The following is a 21705-nucleotide window of genomic DNA, read 5'->3' on the forward strand; positions in this document are numbered from 1 at the left end:
TTATAAGGATCCATACCTTGATATATTGTTCTAATTGTAGAGACAATCACGATCCTTAATGACCCAAACCATGTTTGAAAACAGTCAATGCTTTATTCAGAAACTACAGATGATAAACCATTTATGATCCCCAACACGGTTCATATGAGAGGATTCCACACTACTCTGTTTTATAAGCTACATGGCGTAATCACAAACTCCCCCCCTATTTTTTTAAAAAAGACACCATACAGATTTTACTTAGCCTCACTCACATGCCGGGAACTTTTTTGATGTCCCGCGACGTGGGCAATCAGATCTCCCTGCTAGACACAAACCCCCGGTCTCTACAACAACCGAATGTTTAGTAATACCTCGTCATGAACATGCCGGGTACTTTTTTTGATGTCCCACGATGTGTGCAATCAGACCTCCCCGCCAGACACACCCCCGGTCTCTATAACAACCGAATGTTCAGTAATACCACGTCATGAACAATCCCCATGGTTACCAGGACTGTAAAATCACATAACGACCAATAAGGTCTGACGGAACCCAGAATCACCTTGACTACCCATGACGCTACGTCATGACGTCATCACTCAGTGTCCCGGGACCGCCCCCACCCGGAACTAACAACCACGAATTAACGTACTTATAAACGGGGTTTCGAAGCTTCCTCCGTCCATCCCAGCGTTGTTCGGAGGAGGGGTAGGTCACTTCACCCTTGGCGAAAGAGCACCCGTGAGTATTCACTCGAATCTAATGACGTGAGCTCATGCGCTCTGCTTCTGATGACAGTTTAGCAACACCTTTGATAATCTTTGTTTCCTTTATCCAGTTTCTCTTTTTGCCTACTCCGCGCTGCTGATGGAGCCCATTCCCTATACTTGCAGGGTAGGCTGAATCATGTAGCTCTGCACTTGGAAAAGAACCTCACAATCAATACCATTCCAAGCTCACGTCATGACCGTTATTAGTTTTTTTACACAGGTTGTTGAATACTCATTGGTGGCACTCGAGTATTGCTAATAGACCCAATTTTACTCGCACCCCACCATAGCGGTCCCGAGCATGATGTTGAATACGTTTCCAACACTAGTTACCTGTACCTGCATGCAATCATTGTGAAGCATGGTTTTTACTTTACTGCTTGTGCTGGGTTACAGTGCGATCACAATAGATCCTGTTTACCAGATGTTATGTTTTATTTTTCTCTCTCTCCCCTATCCATTTGTGTGTCTTTCTTTCTTTGTGTATTTATACCCCATCTAGGTTGGGTAAAGGTTATCCATACAAGAAGGACTACCTACCAGCGCGTGGACGCTGCATTTACCTATTATTGAGGTATCACAGGTTTACAACACAGAACCCTCTTTTGAGACCTGTTCCCCTTTATGCACTATTGTTTCATCCACTTATAGTTCGGTCCTGACGAAGCGCATCGGGATCCCTTAAGGACCCACCTTGAAGCGCGAAACATGTTGACCAATTTTTATTAGGAATCACATGCACTTTCCTGAGAGCAGCAGTAATCATCACATCTGCCCTCTTTATTTTCTTTTCCAAGAGGAGCTCCAAGATCACCATTTTAACCTTTACTAGGTAGAGTTGCGAATAAAGGTCAAATACTTTATCCAGTAATTTTTAAACACACCACTCACCACCTTTTAGATAGGCCCACACACCCCCATGCACAACTGCGGCGTCTCCGAACAAAAGATCTCCGACAAAGAGCCCTCTTGCGGGGCCCGTGGGGGACTGCAGCGCCACCCCCACGAGGAGCAACGCCCCATGATGAAGCAAGACACTCGAAAGGGTGTGTGAGGGCACTATATTCAAAAGGAGAAATTCCCCACCTTCTACCCGATCTGTCTACACTTCGAAAGTACACACGACCCTCTTTAGGAACAGCTACCCTCTCAATATATACAGGTGGAAGATGACTGCCTGGGGCGAGCCCGCCTTCAACAGCCAGTCGTCAAGATAGGGGAAGATTTGAACCCCTGATCTGTGTTGATGAGCTGTGACCACCGCCATCACATCCGTGAACACCCGAGGGGCACTGGTAAGGCCAAAGGGGAGCATGATAAACTGAAAATGCTCATGACGTACCCTGAACCGCAGGTAACGTCGGTGGGCCGGCAGGACGGGGATGTGAAAATAAGCATCATGCAAGTCCCATGCTACCATCCAGTCTCCAGGGTCGAGGGCAGACACGACCTGAGCGAGCATCAACATCTTGAACTTCTCCTTCCGGAGGAAGTGGTTGACGTTCCTGAGATCCAAGATAGGATGCAGGCACTTGTCCTTCTTGGGTACCAGAAAGTAGTGGGAATAGCAACCACGACCTACTTCTGGGGTAGGAATGCGCTCGATGGCTCCCTTGGCCAAGGGAGACAAAAATCCTGTTGGAGAAGTGCCAGGTGATCCTCCGACATGCGGTGGTATTGAGGTGGCATGGCTGTAGAGGTAGCCTCGAAGGGGAGGGAGTAGCCCCTTCTGACTATCTGCAAAACCCACCTGTACGACGTGATGGTGCACCAGTGGGGGAGGTGATGGCGAATTCTGCCGCCCACTGGCGTTTGATCTGCCTGAAAGGTCGGACTAGGAGAGTTTGGAGGCTGCTGCAGAGGTGGCGTTGGTGGACTAGCCCGCCCGCTGGCCCCCTGAACCACGGCGTTGGTTCCCACGTCCCCGACCGTGCGAAGGTTGGGAAACTTGCTGCGACCTGTGGCTCTGGGCGGGATGGTGTGGGGCACCCCTTCCGTAGCCACGAAAGGGGCAAAAATCAGACTGCGCTGGGTGGCTGGAGAGGCCCAAGGACTTGGCCGTAGCCAGTGAGTCCTTGAAACACTGTAGAGCGTTGTCCCCTTTGTCGCCAAAAAGGTGACGGTCATAAAAGGGCATATCCATCAAGGTGTTCTGGACATCCCCCGAAAAGCCAGTCGATCTCATCCAGGCGTAGCGACGAAGGGGTACAGATGTGGAAATCGTCCTGCCTAGAGAGACGGCGGTATCCAGCCCACAACGGATGGTAAACTTAGCCGCATACCTCCCGGAGGCGACAGCCTGGAAGAGCACTGTTCAGGCCTCTTACGGACACTGAGGCAGCACCTGCGCAACCATATCCCACACAGAGTGAGAATAACAGCCCAAAAGACATGCGGTGCTTACCAACTACAGTCTCAAGCTGGCAGCAGAGAACATTTTCTTCCCAAGATGGTCCAACTTCTTGGATTCCCTTTCTGGTGGAGCGGTAAGGAATGCACTCTTGGAAGTGGAGGCTTGGGTCACCAAGCTCTCTGGGGTGTGGTGTTGGGAGAGGAAAGTGGGTTCACCTGGAGTGGGTGGTGGCGTCGGGCAATCATCCTACCCACGGGAGTCCCCGTGTTAGGCCTGGACCACGTGCACAAAAGGACATTGGTAAGGGCCTCATTAAACGGCAGCAGGGGCTCTGAAGAGCTCGCTGCCGGCTAAAGCACCTCTGTCAGGAGGTTAGTCCTGACTGCCACCATAGGAAGCTCATGGTAGAGGGCTTCGACTGCCCTACGCAACACCACTGCATATGACGTGCCCTCCTCCGTAGCCACGGTAGGAGGAGACAACATGCTAAGGTCAGGGGATGTGTCAAGACCACTAGCATCCCCCAGTTCCTCGCTCCAGTCCTGCTCAGATTCCAGGTGATCAGTTAAAGGGTCACCTGACACCTCCCAGTCCTCCTCCTCATCCTCAGGTTGCCAATTTGGCCAAAGAAGGACCCCAGTAGTGAACAGGGGCACAAAACCCCTCTCGGCGCTGGCTCCGGCGTCGGGCGACACCGGCCAGGCTCCGGGTCTACATTGGGATGGAGGCTGGGGTCCACGACGGCCAGGGACACGACCAGCGTTGTTTGCAGTGCCAGAGGAAGCGTGCCGGTGGAGGTGTAATAAGGTCAACCGGCGCTGTTCTGGAACCAGGCCTGGATCCACGTGGGCCTTGCGGCACTGGGGTCGGAGACGACGGCGGAGAAGGCCTAGGCCCCCCAACTGAGTCCACGGGGCTCGAAGGTGCGCCGGTGGGTTTGGGCTGCCCAAAGATGACATGCATCGCCTCGTAAAACTTACGAAGTTGGATGAGAGTCGCTCCGGGTCCCGGGAAGGGAGGGAAGCCCAGAGTTGACTCTTTGGGGTCCGCACGCGGAACCGCGGGAGGGGCACCACCCGCAACCCTGGTCACGTCAGCCAACCAATGGGGAGAAGTCGAAGAGTGATGATGCTTCTTCGACTTCTGTTTGTGCTTCGACTTTCCCAACCCCGAGTGCGAAGACTTCGATGACTTGGACGAGTAGTGATGGCTCTGCGACCGGTGCCTTAACCTCCCACGTGACCGGGACCTCGAACGGCGCGGAGCCGACTGCCAGCTCTCAAGCAGCTTTTGGGACCACACCTGCAAAGCCTTCGGAGCCATCGACCAGCAGTTGAAGCACGACTTGCTGTCGTGGCCGCACTCCAGGCAAAAGAGGCACACACGGTGCGGACATCATTCGGTTACAGGAACCGCATGCCTTGAAACCAGGCATCCCTCATGTACCAGGAGTCGTAGACTCAAAAAAGGCGTTGACAAAAGTCGCTCAAAAAAGTCAGTCAAAAAGTAACTGGTGGTACCGCTCTCTCTGGATCTGCGCTGCCTGGCGCGGAAAAAGAAAGAACTGACGTAAGCGCGTGAGGGCGGCGTCTAAGTAGCTGCCGCATAGTCATCCTGGCGACCACGACGCCAATGACGGACGCGGAGCCGACCGACGCCACCTTCTGACGCGCAGAGGTACTGCTGATGAAAAAACTTTCCGCATCATGTCTGACGCCTGGTGGTAATTCTAAGGTAAGAAATCGAGAACTAACGTGTTTCTTTCAGATAATGCATGTCAATGTAGATCAACATTGCACATGTCATCACTTTAACTGTAGCACTAGGAATGTTGGGGGCTGAGATCACCTGTAAGATTCTAACATGGCGCAATTTGCATATCACTTGACTTCAAGAGACACACATGATCCTACAAAACTGCAGAAAATAAGGAGAAAGTGGCAGGGGCAACTATATGGCACTACTGTTCCAAAATATGCTTTGTACCACCCACAAATCGATACATGGAACAGGACCGCTCTTCATCAGGAATAAAATCGCCAAATACATTCAACAAAGAAACCTCTGCTCTAGAGTGGCACATCGCCTCAAAATCCCAACGTACAAGTAAAAAACCATGGGTGGCACATCCTTCTCTGTTCAAGCAGCCAAACTATGGAACTCTTTACCCCGCAACATAAGATCCACTGATAACTATCTTATCTTCAGAAAACTACTCAAGAATTGGCTCTTCACCACATACCCACTATACTCAGACATAAATAAACAACATATCCCTCTGTATATAAGCATTTATTTGGACTATAGATGTGTACCTACATATTTGTATTGCTTTGTATAAATGTGTATAGTAATTATGTTTTTAAAAATATAGATATTCTTTAGTTCTGCCTAACTAATGTACTTATTACTTGTATTTACATTATTCTATGTTTTTTACATGTATATAAGTGACTACATAAATAATTGAATCATTTATCATAACTATTTCTCTACACTAGCTTCACTATTGACTTAAAATACAACAACACTTGAAACCTGGAGTTCATTAAATGCATCTTTAATCTACATATATTACCTTCATTATGCATATATATACCTGCCATTTACTTATGTATCTATAAATGTATTACTTTTATTCTAATTCAGCTTATCCAATGCACTACCCTGTTTCTCACCCTATACCGCTCTCAATATATCCTCTACCTCAACTCTCGGACTCATCTCAAACCTCATTCTACTACTCTTTCCAATGCACTACTCTGTTTCTCACCCTATAGCTATATCAATATATCCTCTACCTCCACTCTCACATTCATCCCAAACCCCATACCGCTACTACGATCCCCAAAATAACCCTTTATACACTCTTCTCTCCTCTGCCCCTCGTTGCATCATCTCATACCTCTTTTTCTATTCAGCTCTTCCAAACAAGCCTTTTTAAACCCTTCCCTCTGACTCTTTCCCCTCCACCCCGCCTTTACTCATCCCAAACCCCCTCCTACAGCTATTAATTCCCCCCCAAAAAAAGAAAAAGAAAACTTCCTAGACCCTTCCCTCTTCTATTCCTCCACTATTCCTTTTCAACCCAAATATTAGACTAACATGTCTACCACTCAAATTAATTTCATATTTCCCTATACTAACTCCCCTCCACCTCCCCTTTACTCATCGGTCCTACAGCTATAAACTACCCACACAAAAAATAATAAATACATATCTAGACCCTTCCCTCTTTTATCCCCCCACTATTCATTTTCAATCCAAATAACAGACAAACATGCCCACCACTAAAATGAATTGCATATTTCTCTATACTAATTCCCACTAATCCTGTTTGAGTTCCGGAGTAGCATGCTACTCGCCGAAAAGCCCTTCAACATCTCATCAGGAGTAGCAAGTGCAATATAAATGCACACCTTTTCCCTCTTCTATCCCTCCACTATCCTTCTCAATCCAAATAACTGACTAACATATCCACCGCCTAAAATACTTTCATATTTCATTATACTAATTCACCACTAATCCTCTATGGGTTCCGGAGTAGCATGCTACTCACCAAAAAAGCACCTTGATGCCTCGTCAGGGGTAGTAAGTGCTATATAAATACAATTACAATTCAAGGGGCATGCTGGGCATCCGGGGTACCTTTTGCAGTTTCAGACAAGCATTTTGACCCTGAAAGTCGTTAACGTTAGGCCGACTGTGAGGGATTTTGGGGACTTTTATATGGTGCTGACAGAGAAGTCTCATCCACCAGCTGCGGGTTCACACACGATAACTCTGGCAACATGCCTTATGAAAAGGCTGAGTCAGTGGTAACTTTCTGACATATGGAGGGGGCTACTTTCACAGGATAGGGAATACTCGTTACTAGGGGTGGGCGAAACGTTTCATTCTGCCTGCAGAATTGGCAGAATTTGGTAATTCAGCATGACTCTTGTAACGCAGAGTTCTGGCCAAATTCCACCTATCACCACGTGACAGAATATTTTCCCTGTGAAGCTCCAGAAATACGAGCGAGATTCGCTGTCCACGCGGACAGAGAGCTGCTTCCTTGAGCAGATTTGCTGCCGCTCAAGTAGATTTTTCAGTGCTGCTCATGGAGCTAAAATGTAGTGCCAGCAGCATGATATGGATGTTTTCTGCCTGTTGGTGGAAGGCCATGAAATCTCGTGGGGTCTTTGTGTAACTTTGTAGAATACTGTAGAGTGAAACAGACTCACCCCTAGTTTTTACTCATCAGTTCACTTGGCTTGATCTATTTCTGGGGATGAGAATACAGTTCTAATAACTGGGAGTGCAGACTACCTGGATGGGATAGTCTTGTATCGCTTTGCTTTTGGTGAGAATGAAATGTATATAGCCTCGCCCTAGTATCCCCTCTTAGGGGTCCATTACGATGGTGGACGGACAAAGTCTGCCCGCCATCGCCACGGAGCCAGGGACTGACCACAGAAGTGGCGGCGGTCCCGCCATGTGCATTAGGATGCGCCCGCCACACTGGCAGGCGTATCCTGGGCCATTTACATTGCGGGTGGATCTGCTGGCTGCAGACCCACTCCCAATGTATACAGACTGTGCACAGCATTGCCAGGCACTATGTGGCAAGCACCACATGGTGCCTGCCACGTAGTGCATGGCAATGACGGGAGTACCATAAGTACACTCCATGTGCACCCCCACCCCCCCGCAACGGGCCCCCATTAGCAGGAACCGCATGCCTTTCCATGGCGGCAACGCTGCCATGGAAAGGAGATTCATCGCCTAAACCATAATATGGATGGCGGTGTCTTGCAGACACCGCCACCATGTTATGCCCTTTTTCCCCCCGGTCGACAAAAAGTGGCGGACGGTCTTTCTTTCCGCCGCGGACCCCCCAGCCATACTAATATGGCAGGGGGTCAATCAGGCAAGGATGGCTGGCGGATCGCCCCCGCCGGGCCAACGGTGGCTACCACTGGCCCGGCGGGGACGATCCGCCCGCCATCCAAATAGACCCCTTAGACATTACAGGTGACAACACTCTGAGACAGTTACAGACTAGAGAACATATTGACCATATCTCCAGGGAAATACCAACTGAAAAAGGGAATGGGACACCTTTAAGTGGTGATCCCTAGCCACTGTATCAAAGCTTCAAAGGATGTTAAGAAAGCACTTTGGTATGAGATTAGGGCACTGGAGACCCAGTTACGGGACTGTGAAAGGGCAGCCCCTGACCCAAGCCTCATGCCAAAGGTGGGGGCGTGAAAAAAAAATATGACGTGCAATTAACTAGGCTTCGGAATGTTTATTACCAAGAATGTATGGCTAGACAGCATGATGAAGGGGACAGAGTTGAAAGGCTCTTAGCAAGGATGTGCTCCAAGATCCCCAGGGGGCATAATCTGCTCAATTTGTGCCCATACAGACTGTCTCCAACACACATAGGCTGGTATAAACAACACCATCACGATAAGCTATACATCCCCCCCCACCTAAACAAGGGACGAACCCAGCAGATGTGAGGTTGTACCGAACTTTACCTCTTATTAATACTGATGGGAATATTCCAGGCAAGCTCCTGACCATTTGAGTACAAGGACTTATAGCACAGCTAATGCACAGGTCAAAGCGGGTTTATACTTGAACGTAATACAAGGCACAATTTCGGGCAGCTTTTCCACATCATAGAGCAGGCGCCCGGGGTAGGGCCGACCGAGTTAACCTCTCTATCAAAATCGAAAAGGCATTCAATACTGTGTTGTGGCCCTACCTGTTCATGGTTGTCACGAGGATGGGATTCGGTGCCAATATATTGAGGTGGATCAAATTATTATACATTCAAACACTGGCTCGGGTGTTCACTGTGCACATGCGATCCTCACAGGGGACTATATAACAAGGGACATTTTCAGCCCTGTTCTTCACTCCCGCCATGGAGCCGCTACCCTGCCTGCTGCCCCTATAAGAGAAAGAACGGGCCATTGTGCTGCCATATAGATACCATAGAATATTCTATGTATGCTGCTGATATCCTCTTGTATCTGAGAGACCCTGAACCTTTACTCAGAGAAGTAATGGCGGTATTGTAGTCCTTCTGGAAGGTGTCCAGAATCTTACTGGAACAAATCCTGCATATTTTCCTTGTATTCCAGAGGATGCCCAAACTGGCTGGAGGCACAAAGCACACCTGTGTTATGGGAGGTAGACATGTTCTGCAATCCCTCTATCTCGTTGTACAGATTTACAGAGATATGCCTCACTTAATCTCCGGTAAACTTAGACTTGCGTTATTGACGGCTAAACGATCGCACCCATTTAGGTGCGGCTTACGCCCTCTGAAAGTTGCTGCTCATCCCTAGCGTTTCATACTACTTTGTATGTTTTCCGGATCTGTTACCCATGACATGTGGGAGGGTTTGAGAGCTCCTAATAATGAACCCGATTGTTTAGCAGCACAATTGTAGTGGCTCATGAGTGGCAATTCTGACCAGTCAGTGACCAGCACTGACTGGCCAGAACTGCAAGCTGCGGTGCCACCTATTATGTTGTACGAGGCAGTCATTGGAAATATTCCCCTTCCCACAAGTAGCCCTCTATCGATCCATGTGGCCCGACAGTGCTGACAGCATTATTGAAGCTTTAAGGGTCTCAGGAATTTATGCACCAGAGATCCTGTAGTGGTTTCTTCTGGAATTCAAGGCTTTGACTGGTCTGAACAGAAAACACCCTTGGAAGGAAGCAGATCTACTAATAATAGGTCATTTGTATTTCAATTCAAATGCTACACACATGCCTCTCTCACAAATTTGTGGGTGCTAGGCCCCAGTCTTTCCCTCACTCAGAGTGTTGACAATGGCGGCTAAAACAACATGTGGTCACGGGACACTGAAGCACCTACTGACACTGCAGGTGATGCTCTCACACAGACAAAACAAACACACCATTGAACTATCATATAGTGCCATTTCCACTGCACTGTCCGTTTGTTTAACAGACTTGAAAACACAGTGAGAGGAGGTGCAGGATAAGGAGTTAACAGATCAGGAATGGGAAAAGGAGCTACAATAAACTACAACAGTCATAAGGAACACCCCAGATTCAAATATGCACTGCATCAGAATTATTTGACACAAAAAAGACTGGCCCATATATCACCAGGGTCTCCTGATTCCTGCTCCAGATGTGGGACTTCGGAGGCAGACTTTAATCAATGTGTGGGTCTTGTAGTCATTTCATTTAGGCACTAACTTTATCAAGATGGTGATGTTTCTTTACACCCATCCAACTGCCAGAGTTTAAACTGGTTGTACCATGTGCAAACCACTTTAAGTTAGACAAGGGACTATACAGGGCTGCCCTTTCCACACCTCTTTCTTCTACTGATCAAACACCTTATATTGTCAATCAAAACCAATAGGAAAATCTCTTTTATTTCATTTAGTGAGACAGTTGTAAAAGTGGCAGCCAATGATGACAATATCTGAGCCTTCACTAAGTGTGCAGAGTCTTCCATCCCAGCCCTAATCGAAATAATTGAAGAATACTCATGTGTTTCTGGGTACTTACTGAATAGAGATAAGTGAGAGGTGAGACTACTGACCGTACTATGTACCAAAATTATACAATGCAAAACTAGCTTGTTATAGCAATTAGCCATCTATTGTAATGATGATGTATCAAATCAAAAAAATCATAATGAAGAGATCACAGAACGTTTGGAAAGTTGCTCCCCAAAACGTAACATGGTAGGGCAAAGCAGAAACAACAAAAATGATGGTCACACCAATGATTATTCAGCATGTTTGCAATCAAACTATTTAATGATTTCTTTAAAGACCTAGACAGTATTCTGAATCACTTTTTGTGGATCTCCAAAAGCCTTGCATATCCCTAAAAACACACCACAGACTCCCAAAGATAATAAAGCAGTCAATCTTTCAGAGCTCAAACTATATGAAATAGCATTCCTGTTCAAACAAGGAATTCTCTTGTTTGTCTCTGACAAAACATATCTCTGTCCATGGCTAATCCCAGAAAGATCAATTGTAAGAAGGCTCCCCCTTATTTCAATACTCACCATTTATAACTTAGAAATAGCTCATTCCAAACTGATACTAAGGGATATTAAGTGGTCCTATTACATATTGATAATAAACTCGAAACTAAATGAAGAACTTTAACCTACCATCTTTGTGGTCAAATAAAATTATCAAAATAGAAGGTACAATCATTAAATAAATAAAACATTGATAGAAAGTGGGATTTTTTTAATCAAGAGCCTAAGTTCCTAAAATAACCCACTAACGTTTGCTAACATACAAGGTATCTGTACCCTATTAGATTCAGAAGTCTATGAATTTCTGAGACGTAAGGCGTGTATATCAAAACTACCCACACCAGGCAATATCCATCCTTTCCTATCTTAATACACACACTATTAAAGGAAAGACATTCAGTCTCTAAAATCTACTCGCTCCTCTGCCCAACACATACTAATCTACTTAATAAACTCAAAGAGAAATAAAAACTAGATTGGATCAAAGTTCACCCAGAGCATATTGATACTAAAACATGGTCCCAGATTTGGATCACACTTTTCGTTAAAAAAGGTACACCTAGCTTCGTTCAAACGTAATTTCTACCATCACATAAAGAGCTCTAGACCCCACTACATTTACACAAGTTGGACATCAATGACAGAAACACATGCTTGAACTGTGACTCATCAGTCAGTGATTGTCTCAAATTAACAAAAGTTCAGAATACGGTCTATGAACACGCAGGTAGCATTTTTAGTTTTAGTACACCTATGAACTTCTTGTTTGCAGTCCTAAAAGCAGTATTTAGAACATACATCACAAAAATGTCTAAAGAAGATCATCTTTTACTGGACCTGAAATTCACGCTGGCTCACAAATAAGTCCTATGTAGTTGGAAAGACTCAAAAAGTGTCTCCATACATATCTGGTGGGAATGGCTAAGCTTTAACAGAGGTGCTGATAATACAGCTTTACACCAAACACTTATGTCCTCAAAGAAACACTTCACCTGGAAAAAGGTGTACCTCTATCTTGCTAAAGTTAAGCCCTCATGAAAAACAACAATGCAACATGGTATACATGCCCTTTGTTATTTGTCAGATACTATCTCGGCTAACTCTGACTCAGATTAACAACAATATAGCTCCAATGCCTTTCTACTTACTATACTTTCTATTTTACTCTTTCCATTGCCTTTTGTTGTTTTAAAAGCCTCTCATCACATTCCTCCAACATTAGTTACTAAGACATAGATTCAAGAAATAGGTATAAGAAATACTCTTATACTTTAGTACCAGATCTTTAACAGTAGTATGATTAATTTAAGGTACATGCAAATACCTTTTTTCAGCATCTACCCACCGGGCACCATTAGCGCTGATATTTGTTTTGCGTTTTATACTCTTTTTACTGTATTTGCTAAAGTTCAATAAAATATTCTGAAATTTAAAAAACGCCCAGTTTCCAGTGTAATCTGTGTTCCCATGTGTAACATTAAAATGGATGTGCATTCTGTCATATAAATCATTCTGTGAATGTATTTTAGCTGTGATAAATAAATGTGGCTTGTATTAATTGTAAATATGCATTCAGTATTATTTCTATACTTTTCTTTAATTAAAGGGAACGAAAATCATGGCAGTAACATATATGCGGAGCGCAGACATTTTTAAACAAAATCAGGCAAAAATGAGTTTCCTGTGCCAACAGTGAATTCAGCAAGTTTAGTAACAGTTAAGTTTATTTAAAAAACAAACAAAAGTAGAATATGTTACAGTCGTTTGGCCCCATGAAGCATAAAACATGGGACCATAAGATACACAACCAACTCACCGCATAAACTGACTGAAGGCTTTGTAGTTGGTGAGTGAGTGATAATCCTCCTCCGAGAACACATGGTCCACATCCTCCAGACCCCAGCCAGCAATCAAGGCTGCAGATGACTTCTGCTCCACCTGCTGATATAAACATAAGACTTCTATAAATGGGTAGCAGTCAACCTTTCCCAATTACTATTGAAGGACCTGCAAGGACCCAAGGCCTGAAACGCTGCTCAACTCCCCAAGGTAAACTGATATTCGTCAATGAATCCTGACCACCCATATGCGCAATGAAACACACAGCCTCCTCAAGCTTCATATTTTCCCTCACTTCAATACAAGCTTCACAACACACCACTCATGCCCTACAAACACAACACTATAAGACCTTCCATTTGCTTCACCTCCTCCATCAGTCCCATCTTGACATCCATGATCTCCCTCTCTCTCGCTCTGTACGACACCACATTCACCTTGCAGCATGAAGCGCACACCAGGGCATGAAGTCATTTAGTTTCAAGAAAAACTGAATTCTAAGTTTTAGTACATCTGTTTGAGATAATAGCCATCAAGACAGACAACCATCCTTGATAACTCATCCAAACCCCCAACAAGACAAGACTGCAGAAAAGTCTGGGCCGGTAGTCAATCTGATCCTTGAGGGGGAGAGCACTTGATCAGGCATGAAAAATCAAAACCTTACAATATTTGTGAGGAGTAACACTCCTTCACGGAGGTGTTCTTTCAGGCATATCTGACATCCTTGTCAGCAGCATGGTGAATATAGCGAGTCCCTATGGAAATAAATACTTTTCACTAAATTTGATCTCAATAAGAGGACACAGAGTCTTATTTAGAGTTTTAAGGGCTGGGTGCACCGCCCAAAGGTTGTCCACTGTATTTAGAGTGACATTAACTATAATGCAATAGAATTACAGCAGGCAGGACTTCTGTCATGTTTTTGACTAAGTACCCTATCCACCAAACCCGAAATGAGGCCTTAAGTCCTTTTGATGAACACCACTACATCTCATTTTGTTCCACGTGAAGGGTGTAGGACTGTTAGATCACACTGTTACAGTCTAACCTTTCAACACATCCTAAGGCTGAATTCTTTGTTTTGCCAAGAGAAAGGTGTATAATGGGAGGCGAGTGATAAGAAGAATCTGCACAGATTCCAGTGAAAAACATGTGGAGGGTGGACACGAAATACATACTTTCTGGATCCGTGATCGTCAGGATGATCAACGACTATGCTGCCCTTTTCCTTAGGAATGCTTTGAATCTGAAAAAAGGAAAACTGAAGCAGTTCAGAAATAAAGCCTTAACAATGTTAAAGAGTTGCTTGTGCTGAAACGCTGTGAGATTTGGTATCTTCCCATGCGGCAAAAAGATCCAGTTAAGGAAATGTAAATCTCTTCAGTATCAGATTGAACATTCTAGGTAAAAGCTAATAATCAAGTGAGGAATGAAGCTCAGAATTTGGCCACTCACCGTCGCAAAGATAAAAGGTGAGCTACAGCCAATGAGCAAAGGCGAAGAGCTGTGGATCTCCATTTGAACACTTCACTGATTAATAGCTGTAGTGCTCGTCATCTATAGAAGGCCGCTAAGATCAGTGAGCTGTACAGCTTGCGTAGAGTGCTCTGGATTTACAGAGTGATGGCAGCTCTGTGCAGAGTACAATGGGCTACCTGTATGAAACAATTTTGCATTCGCAAACGGTGCGAATCGCAAAATTACGCTGTTTGTGAATCCAAAATAGGCTTTCATGATGTATGTAATGCTTTGTAGTTGCAATTTTAAGGTAATCGCAAAAATTGCAATTACCTTAAATTGCTACTACAATAACTGTGCATTTAGCAATATGCTATTACTATCAACTTCAAGTCAATGGTAACCATGCGTACATTTAAAAAAAAATGCATTTTTCAAAGTGCCATGTAGCGCACACATGCCTCTAGGGCATGTGTGCGCTTTACATGTGCACATTTCTTTTTTGGGGTGCTTCAAGGGGGCCTTAGGCCCCTGGCCACCCTTGGCTTTGCATTACCTAATTTGCAATTACCAAATTAGGTAATCGCATATTAGCTATTGCAAAACCATTCGCATCTATGGGCCTTTATGCCAATAGGAACGAATGGACTAGTATTACCTAATAGCGATTATCTATTTAGCAACCGCTATTTGGTAATATTAAGAAATTACTAAATCTTTGGCGATTCCTTAAATACATAGCATTTTGTGATCACCAAATAGCGATCCGGTAAAAATCGCTATTGGGTAATCGCAAAATGCTTTTTTGATACTTGTGGCCCAATTTTTTTAAAAACATGCAAACAGCTCCCATCAGAGAGTGAGTGAGTGTGAGTGAGTGAGTGTGTGTAAGAGAGACTATCCTTGTGGGGACTTGAGTGTGATAACACACTCACGCTGTGGGGACTTGAACCCAGGTCCCCACAAGGCAATGTCTTCTAAATATTAAAAAAATGACTTCAGGAACATCTGTGTCAATTTTTACAACTTTTTTAAAAAATTGCCTTGTGGGGACCTGTGTTTCATCAAGTGTGTTTATATTTCTGCTCAGCTCTGCCCAGGAGGTGGTACTGCAGTCTTGAACACACTTTGCATTTAAACACACTTTGCTTATCAGAAACACACACTAGCAGCTGAAAGAACAGACATTTCTAAGGAAAAGATGCACAACCCTGTGTTTATCCAATTCTTTTCATACAAATTAACCCTTTCTCTATTTATTAAAATTAAATTTGATTTACATGAAAATTAGATTTTATAAATTTTGCTCAAAGCAACTTGGGTCAGTTTCGAATTGCAGAATACTTTGCTATTGAGGTTTGATTCTCAACTGCCATAAAAGAAAGATGGTGCACTACGCTGCAATATAATATAAACTGTTTTATAATTTTTGGCAAATAACTCAAAGGGATTAATGCTTATTGTTACATTTTAATGCTTGTGCCAGGAATTCAAAGTCTCTATGTTGCTTTGCCTTTGTTTAAATATTAATATGCATTATGGAATATGTTCTTTTAGATGATGGCTAGATGGGAAACACCCTTTACAACATTGCCTTTACCATGCATGCCTTTACAAAGCAAGGACATTTTTGTGACTTTACCATGCCAGCATTTACCAGGCATGATATATATATATATATATATATATATATATATATATATATAATTCATAGTATTTGTACCATGTTTATAATAGTTTGTGCAAGGGGAGATAATATTCCACAATGATTGAATTCCATGTCAATTTGATTATTTACCTCAATTGGTTTAGGTCATGTGGATCAAGGGTGCATTTGGGCATATTACATTAGACTCATTGGTTTTCATTTGCTCTGTCAGTTTGGTGTGACTATTACGGTCTGATTCACAATTCTTAAGTGTATGTATTATGACCAAACTTGCAAAGAATACCCATTGATTCGAAACCAACAATTAGATTGTATTATAACGACATGTAATTTTGTCCGTTATTGTATTCTATTCTATTACGGATAACCCTATCACACCTTGTTTTATTAATATTTCATCAGTAGTTGATGTGCTATCATTTCATTAATGTATTTTTGTTATATTCTATATTTGTAATTATAATTTCATTTGATACATTTCTGAAGGAGTCCACGAATACTATAGATATTGTGCAATGATTCTTGGTAGTATTTTTTCTATGTCTATGGAACCTGCTGGCACCCAATCACGAGGTTGTTAGTCACTGTATTTAAACATCACTTTCTTGCAACGCATTTATGTGATCAAGGCCACTCAGCTGGCCGAAACGCGTCATGTTCGAGTTTTGCACTAGATTGATAGATCAATAAACTACTACTGCGGCTGGCAGTATCAGCGCAAGAACAGTTGTCCGTCTCCTTTCGGTGCCGTAATGCACCTCTGAGTGGTAATTGGATATATATATATATATATGTGTGTATGTATAGAAGTAAAGGATGGGAAGGGTAATTTTAAGGTTTATGCGTAAGGGTGATAATAGTAATTTTAGGGTAATGGGGCAGGTAGTTGGAAAAAGGGTGGTAAGGTTAATTTCAGTGTTTAGGGGTAGGTATTGGTAAAGGGTGGTAAGTGTAATTTTAGGGTTTAGGTGTGGTGAGGGTAATTTTAGGGTTTAGGGGAACAATATATATATATTTATATATATATATATATATATATATATATATATATATATATATATGATCCTGAACGGAGTCCCAAACGCGCTCTTGGAGTAAAAAATAATTACCAGGGAAACGGATGGTCACATTGACACAGGTAGGTTTATTCACATCATTAACCTGCTGCAACGCATTTCACCCGCGAACGGGCTTGTTTTTTACTCCAAGAGTGCGTTAGGGACTCCGTTCAGGATCATATTACTGCTGGTTGTCTCCGCCGGTCCGCTCCACCCCTCCTACGGGGGCTAGAACTTCAGAAGGAGTGACTTCGTGGAATAATATATATATATATGTATATATATATTCACTGAAAAAACCATAGGTTTCAGGGGTGTTATAGTTAGCTGGACTTTTCACTTGTACAAAACCATTGAAATTCCCCCGTTATAGTTGGTTCAGCTAACTATAACTCGCGCGCCCGCAATGCACTGCTGATGACGTCACATATTACATCACTCATGACATGGTCAGTGACATCACTCATGACATCACTGATGACATCTCAAATGACATCACTGATGACATCACTGATGACATCATCCTTGTCATAGAGTGGCAGACCTCCTCTCACCCTAATATAACCTTTGATACACACATTCAAAAATAGAGACTCAAAGGTTTTTTAAATGCTAATTTCTAACTATGCCTACAGAGATAGGACATGTGAAGAAAGAAGAAAAAATGCACAGAAAGAAAAAAAAGAAGTGCAGAAAGAAGCAACAGAAGTCCTCAAAGACGAAGAAAAGTGCAGGAAGAAGGATAACGTGCAGAAAGAACAAAAAGAAGAGCAGAAAGAAGCCTTGTTGCAAAATCATCCTGTACCCTCAAGTTTTTCAGATGGATACTGGTGGTAACTGTGTCTGACTAACCAGTCCTAGAGCCAGTGCTATGTTAAAAGACACTTAGAATACAGTGAAAACGCCTACATACACCAGGGAACATTATGCGTTGGGGTCCCCCTGTGATTAGCATGACCTCCTCTGTAAGCCCCTAGTATATAATAGGGCAGGGGGATTAAAACTACCTCTTAAAACAGGCCACAGGGCGTTTTTGCACACGTTAACTCAGGCATGTCCCCTCCCTTCACCACTGTGTAAACACGCCCTGTGTCCGTTTTTAGTTGGGAGATTAAGTTCATTTGAATCCTGAGGGTCCTTAGGGTCCAACTAGCCCACTAGGTACCTCCAGTAAGTGCCACAGAGCTGCGTTGCAGAGAGGTGTAAAAAGTGGCACGGCCTGGACCACCTCTCTGCAATGCAGCTCAGTGGCGCTTACTGGAAGCACTTGGTGGGCTAGTTAGCCCCAGGGGCCCTCAGTATTGAAGGAAAATTATATCCCCAATTTAAAACGTGCCATAGTGCGTGTTTGCACACGTCACCTCAGGCCCCGTCCCCTCCCTTCACCACTGTGTAAACGCGCCCTGTGGCTGTTCTAAGTTGAGAGATTAAGTCCCCTTGAATCCTAAGGGTCCCTAGGGTCAAACTAGACCACTAGGTACCTCCAGTAAGCATCACAGAGCTGCATTGCAGAGAGGTGTAAAAAGGGGCTTGGCCTCAGAACACCTGTCTGCAGCGCAGCTCCCTGGCGCATACTGGAGATGCCTGTTGGGCTAGTTGGCCCTCAGGGACCCTCAGTATTGAAGAGGAATTAATTCCCCCATCTTACAACTCGCCAGGGGGGCGCGTTTGCAGAGTGCTGCAAGGAGGGGGCGTGGCCTCCGGCACGATGCCAGTCTTTTATTTATTTTAATTTTTTAAGAAGGGGGGCTGTGTGGTTCCCCTTCTTATTCTAATTTATTGGCCCTGATGACCCCATCCCCCAGGGCCTGTCTCCTAATTATATTTTTTTGACCCCAATCCCCAGGGCCGGCCACTGTTTTTTATTATTTTTAAAAAGTAGATATTTATAGACACACCTAGGACATGCTGGACAAACCGTACGTACCTATCACCATGACGATTTGCGTGATATTCATTAAAAGGCGACTATGCATACAATGAATCCACGTGGAATGTATTTACACCACTAGTGAAGCTCTGACATGTCTGATGCCGTACCGTGCCTAATCCCGGTAGACACCCTTGTCGTTTATTTATACAAACATGGGTAGCTATTGACGTGCACATTTAATACACATGCACACCAAGCCATTCAAAGGGGATTCGACAAAAATTCAACCAAAACTATGCAAGAAACCCCCCTCACGGTTAATAAAACACACATCCATTGCCGGATGTGTAATACTTTTTATTTTACTCTCTGGAAAGGGGACGAACATCACTTGAGAGTCACAGCGCGCTCCTGGCAGAGCCCAATGCTGTGTTACACCCACCATTGCCTGCTGAGTGCCACACACCTCTGTGTTGTATTCCACTAGCTAGTGCATATGCTATGACACTCTCTAGCCCATGTGCACTGTAACACCACCCCGTGAATATGTCATGCCACACTTGTCTTCGCACGGGTTATATTGCCCCATCTAACGTGCCTTCCTCGATGCCTATGTTATAACGCACAGTGCTATGCCATACATATTACAATCTGGGATCCATATCTTTGTCACAGTGCATATGCAACGTTACACTCCCCAGCACATATTTTATATTACAACTTTAGAGACTAGTTAGGTTACACAACACTGCCCTGTGCATATTACACTCCAAGGCACATATCGCATAGCACACGCTAGTGCCTGTGCTATCTTGCGCTCTCCAATGAATCTGTCATTGCACACAATGTATTGCATATTATATTTCACGCCCGGTTCATCTTATATCACCCTTTTTGGTGCATAGTTTATACCATACACTATATCTAGTTTTCATTTTCAATCGTGCTCTCAGGACTATGTTCTATATAACACTGTGTTCACCTACCCTTTTCACAGGCATTACATTTTGCGATAGGGGGTGGAGGGTCAGGGGGTGTTTCTGCCAAGTGAGCCCGGAGTCACAGTCACAAACGTCCTCTTCTTCCTGAATAAAAGTGAGATTATGCTGCATACTTGTTCATATTTTAAGTATTTCGCACAGACACACGTTTTAAAAACAATAAAGTTCCTAATACCCGCCTTCTCTGAACAGTTAGCTTGCTGCCCCATCCCCCTTCTCCCTATCCTCTGTTGTGTGAATCCATGGACTAGCCTCCTCCCTCCTGCCATGCATGGTCGGATGTGCTGCCACTGCCCTCAATTTAGTATGATGTACCAGTCCACTCCTCCTGCCCTCCATTGCCCAATTCTATGCCCCATCATTGACCTCCTGCTTAAACACTGTGCTTAGCTTGCTGCCCCTATTCTCCTTCCCCCTGCCCTCCGATGTCTTTGTGCATGCCCCTGCTCCATCCTTTTTGCCCACCATGTTCCATGGACCTGCCACTCCTATCTACTCTGAGTGTTCTGTTGAGCTGCCACTCCCCTCCCACCTGCCTAGCATTGTCAGATGACTGTAACCTGTCCCTGCCACCTCCACCCTGCCTGTCCACATGCCATGCCCCTATCCTCTTCCTCTTGTCCTACATGGTCCATTGTACTGCCACACCCTTCTGCCCTCCCTGGTCTGTTGTGCTGCAACTGCTCCTCCTGCCTGCCCCGTGCGGTCTGTTGTGAGGCCCCTTCCCCTGAACTTTCTTGTCTCTGCACAGATCCTGACCCTCCCTTCTATCCTCCATCGTCCTTTGTGCATGCCCCTGCACCCTCCTTCTTGCCCATCATAGCCATTGTGCTGCCACTAACCCTCCCACTTGCCATGGATGGTCTTCTGTGCTGCCATGGCCCCTCCCACCTTCCCTGTGTGGTCAGTTAGCTGCCCCTGAACCCCTCCCACCTTCCCTCCATGGTCTGTGTGTATGCCATCACAGTCTCACTGTTGCTCTTCATGGTGTGTCTTGCTTCTAGTGCCCATCCTGCCTGACCTCCATGGCTATCTTGCTGCTCCTGCCCTGCCCCCTTGCCCCCAGCCCTCTGTTTACATGTGCAGACCCCTACTCCCTCCCTCCTGGCTTGTCTGTTCCATTGTAATGCCCCTGATCCGTCCCTCCTGCCCATTATGGTCTGTTATGCTGCAGCTTTCTCTCCTGTCTGTCCATTTGGTCAGCTAGCCACCATTTCCTCTTGCCCCTCTGTTCTCTGTTGTCCATGTGCATGGTCCTGTCCCCTCCCTCTTGCTTTCTATGGATTGTTGTGCTGCACTCCCGTCCCGCATGCCCTGTGTGGTGTATTGTGCTGCTGCAAACCCTGATGCCTGCCCTGTCCCTCCTGTCCTCTGTTATCCAAGTCCATGTCCCTACTCCATTTCCTTCCATGATCCAATGTACCATACTTGCGAACATTTTGAACTTGGTAAGAGGGATATTTTGAAAAAAAACTGGGGTATTGATTTTCCCCTTTGAGTTACATTGAAAAGAGGAGATTGTAGACAGGAGACAGATCAAATAAAGCTCATTTGAGCTTAAAAACATTGGACGTTTCCTGGCTGAATCGGGTCTGTTGGCATGTATGGTTGTACTACCATTGCCTCTTCCTTCTGCCCACAATGGTCTATTACAT

The 21705-nt window shown here is 44.7% G+C and overlaps 1 protein-coding gene across 7 annotated transcripts in view; it reads right to left on the reverse strand.

The window, feature by feature from the left end:
• Positions 1–21705, reverse strand: part of CHD3 (chromodomain helicase DNA binding protein 3) — a 1560957-nt gene that overhangs the window by 1229361 nt on the left and 309891 nt on the right. For all 7 annotated transcript variants that reach the window (XM_085639027.1, XM_085639025.1, XM_085639026.1 and 4 more), the window contains exon 4: positions 12966–13090. In XM_085639027.1, coding sequence (XP_085495153.1) covers positions 12966–13090 — 125 coding nt within the window. The remainder of the gene's footprint in view (positions 1–12965; positions 13091–21705) is intronic.

Source organism: Triturus cristatus, chromosome 12 (assembly GCF_964204655.1).
Source record: "Triturus cristatus chromosome 12, aTriCri1.1, whole genome shotgun sequence".
NCBI classification, from domain to species: Eukaryota; Metazoa; Chordata; class Amphibia; order Caudata; family Salamandridae; genus Triturus; species Triturus cristatus.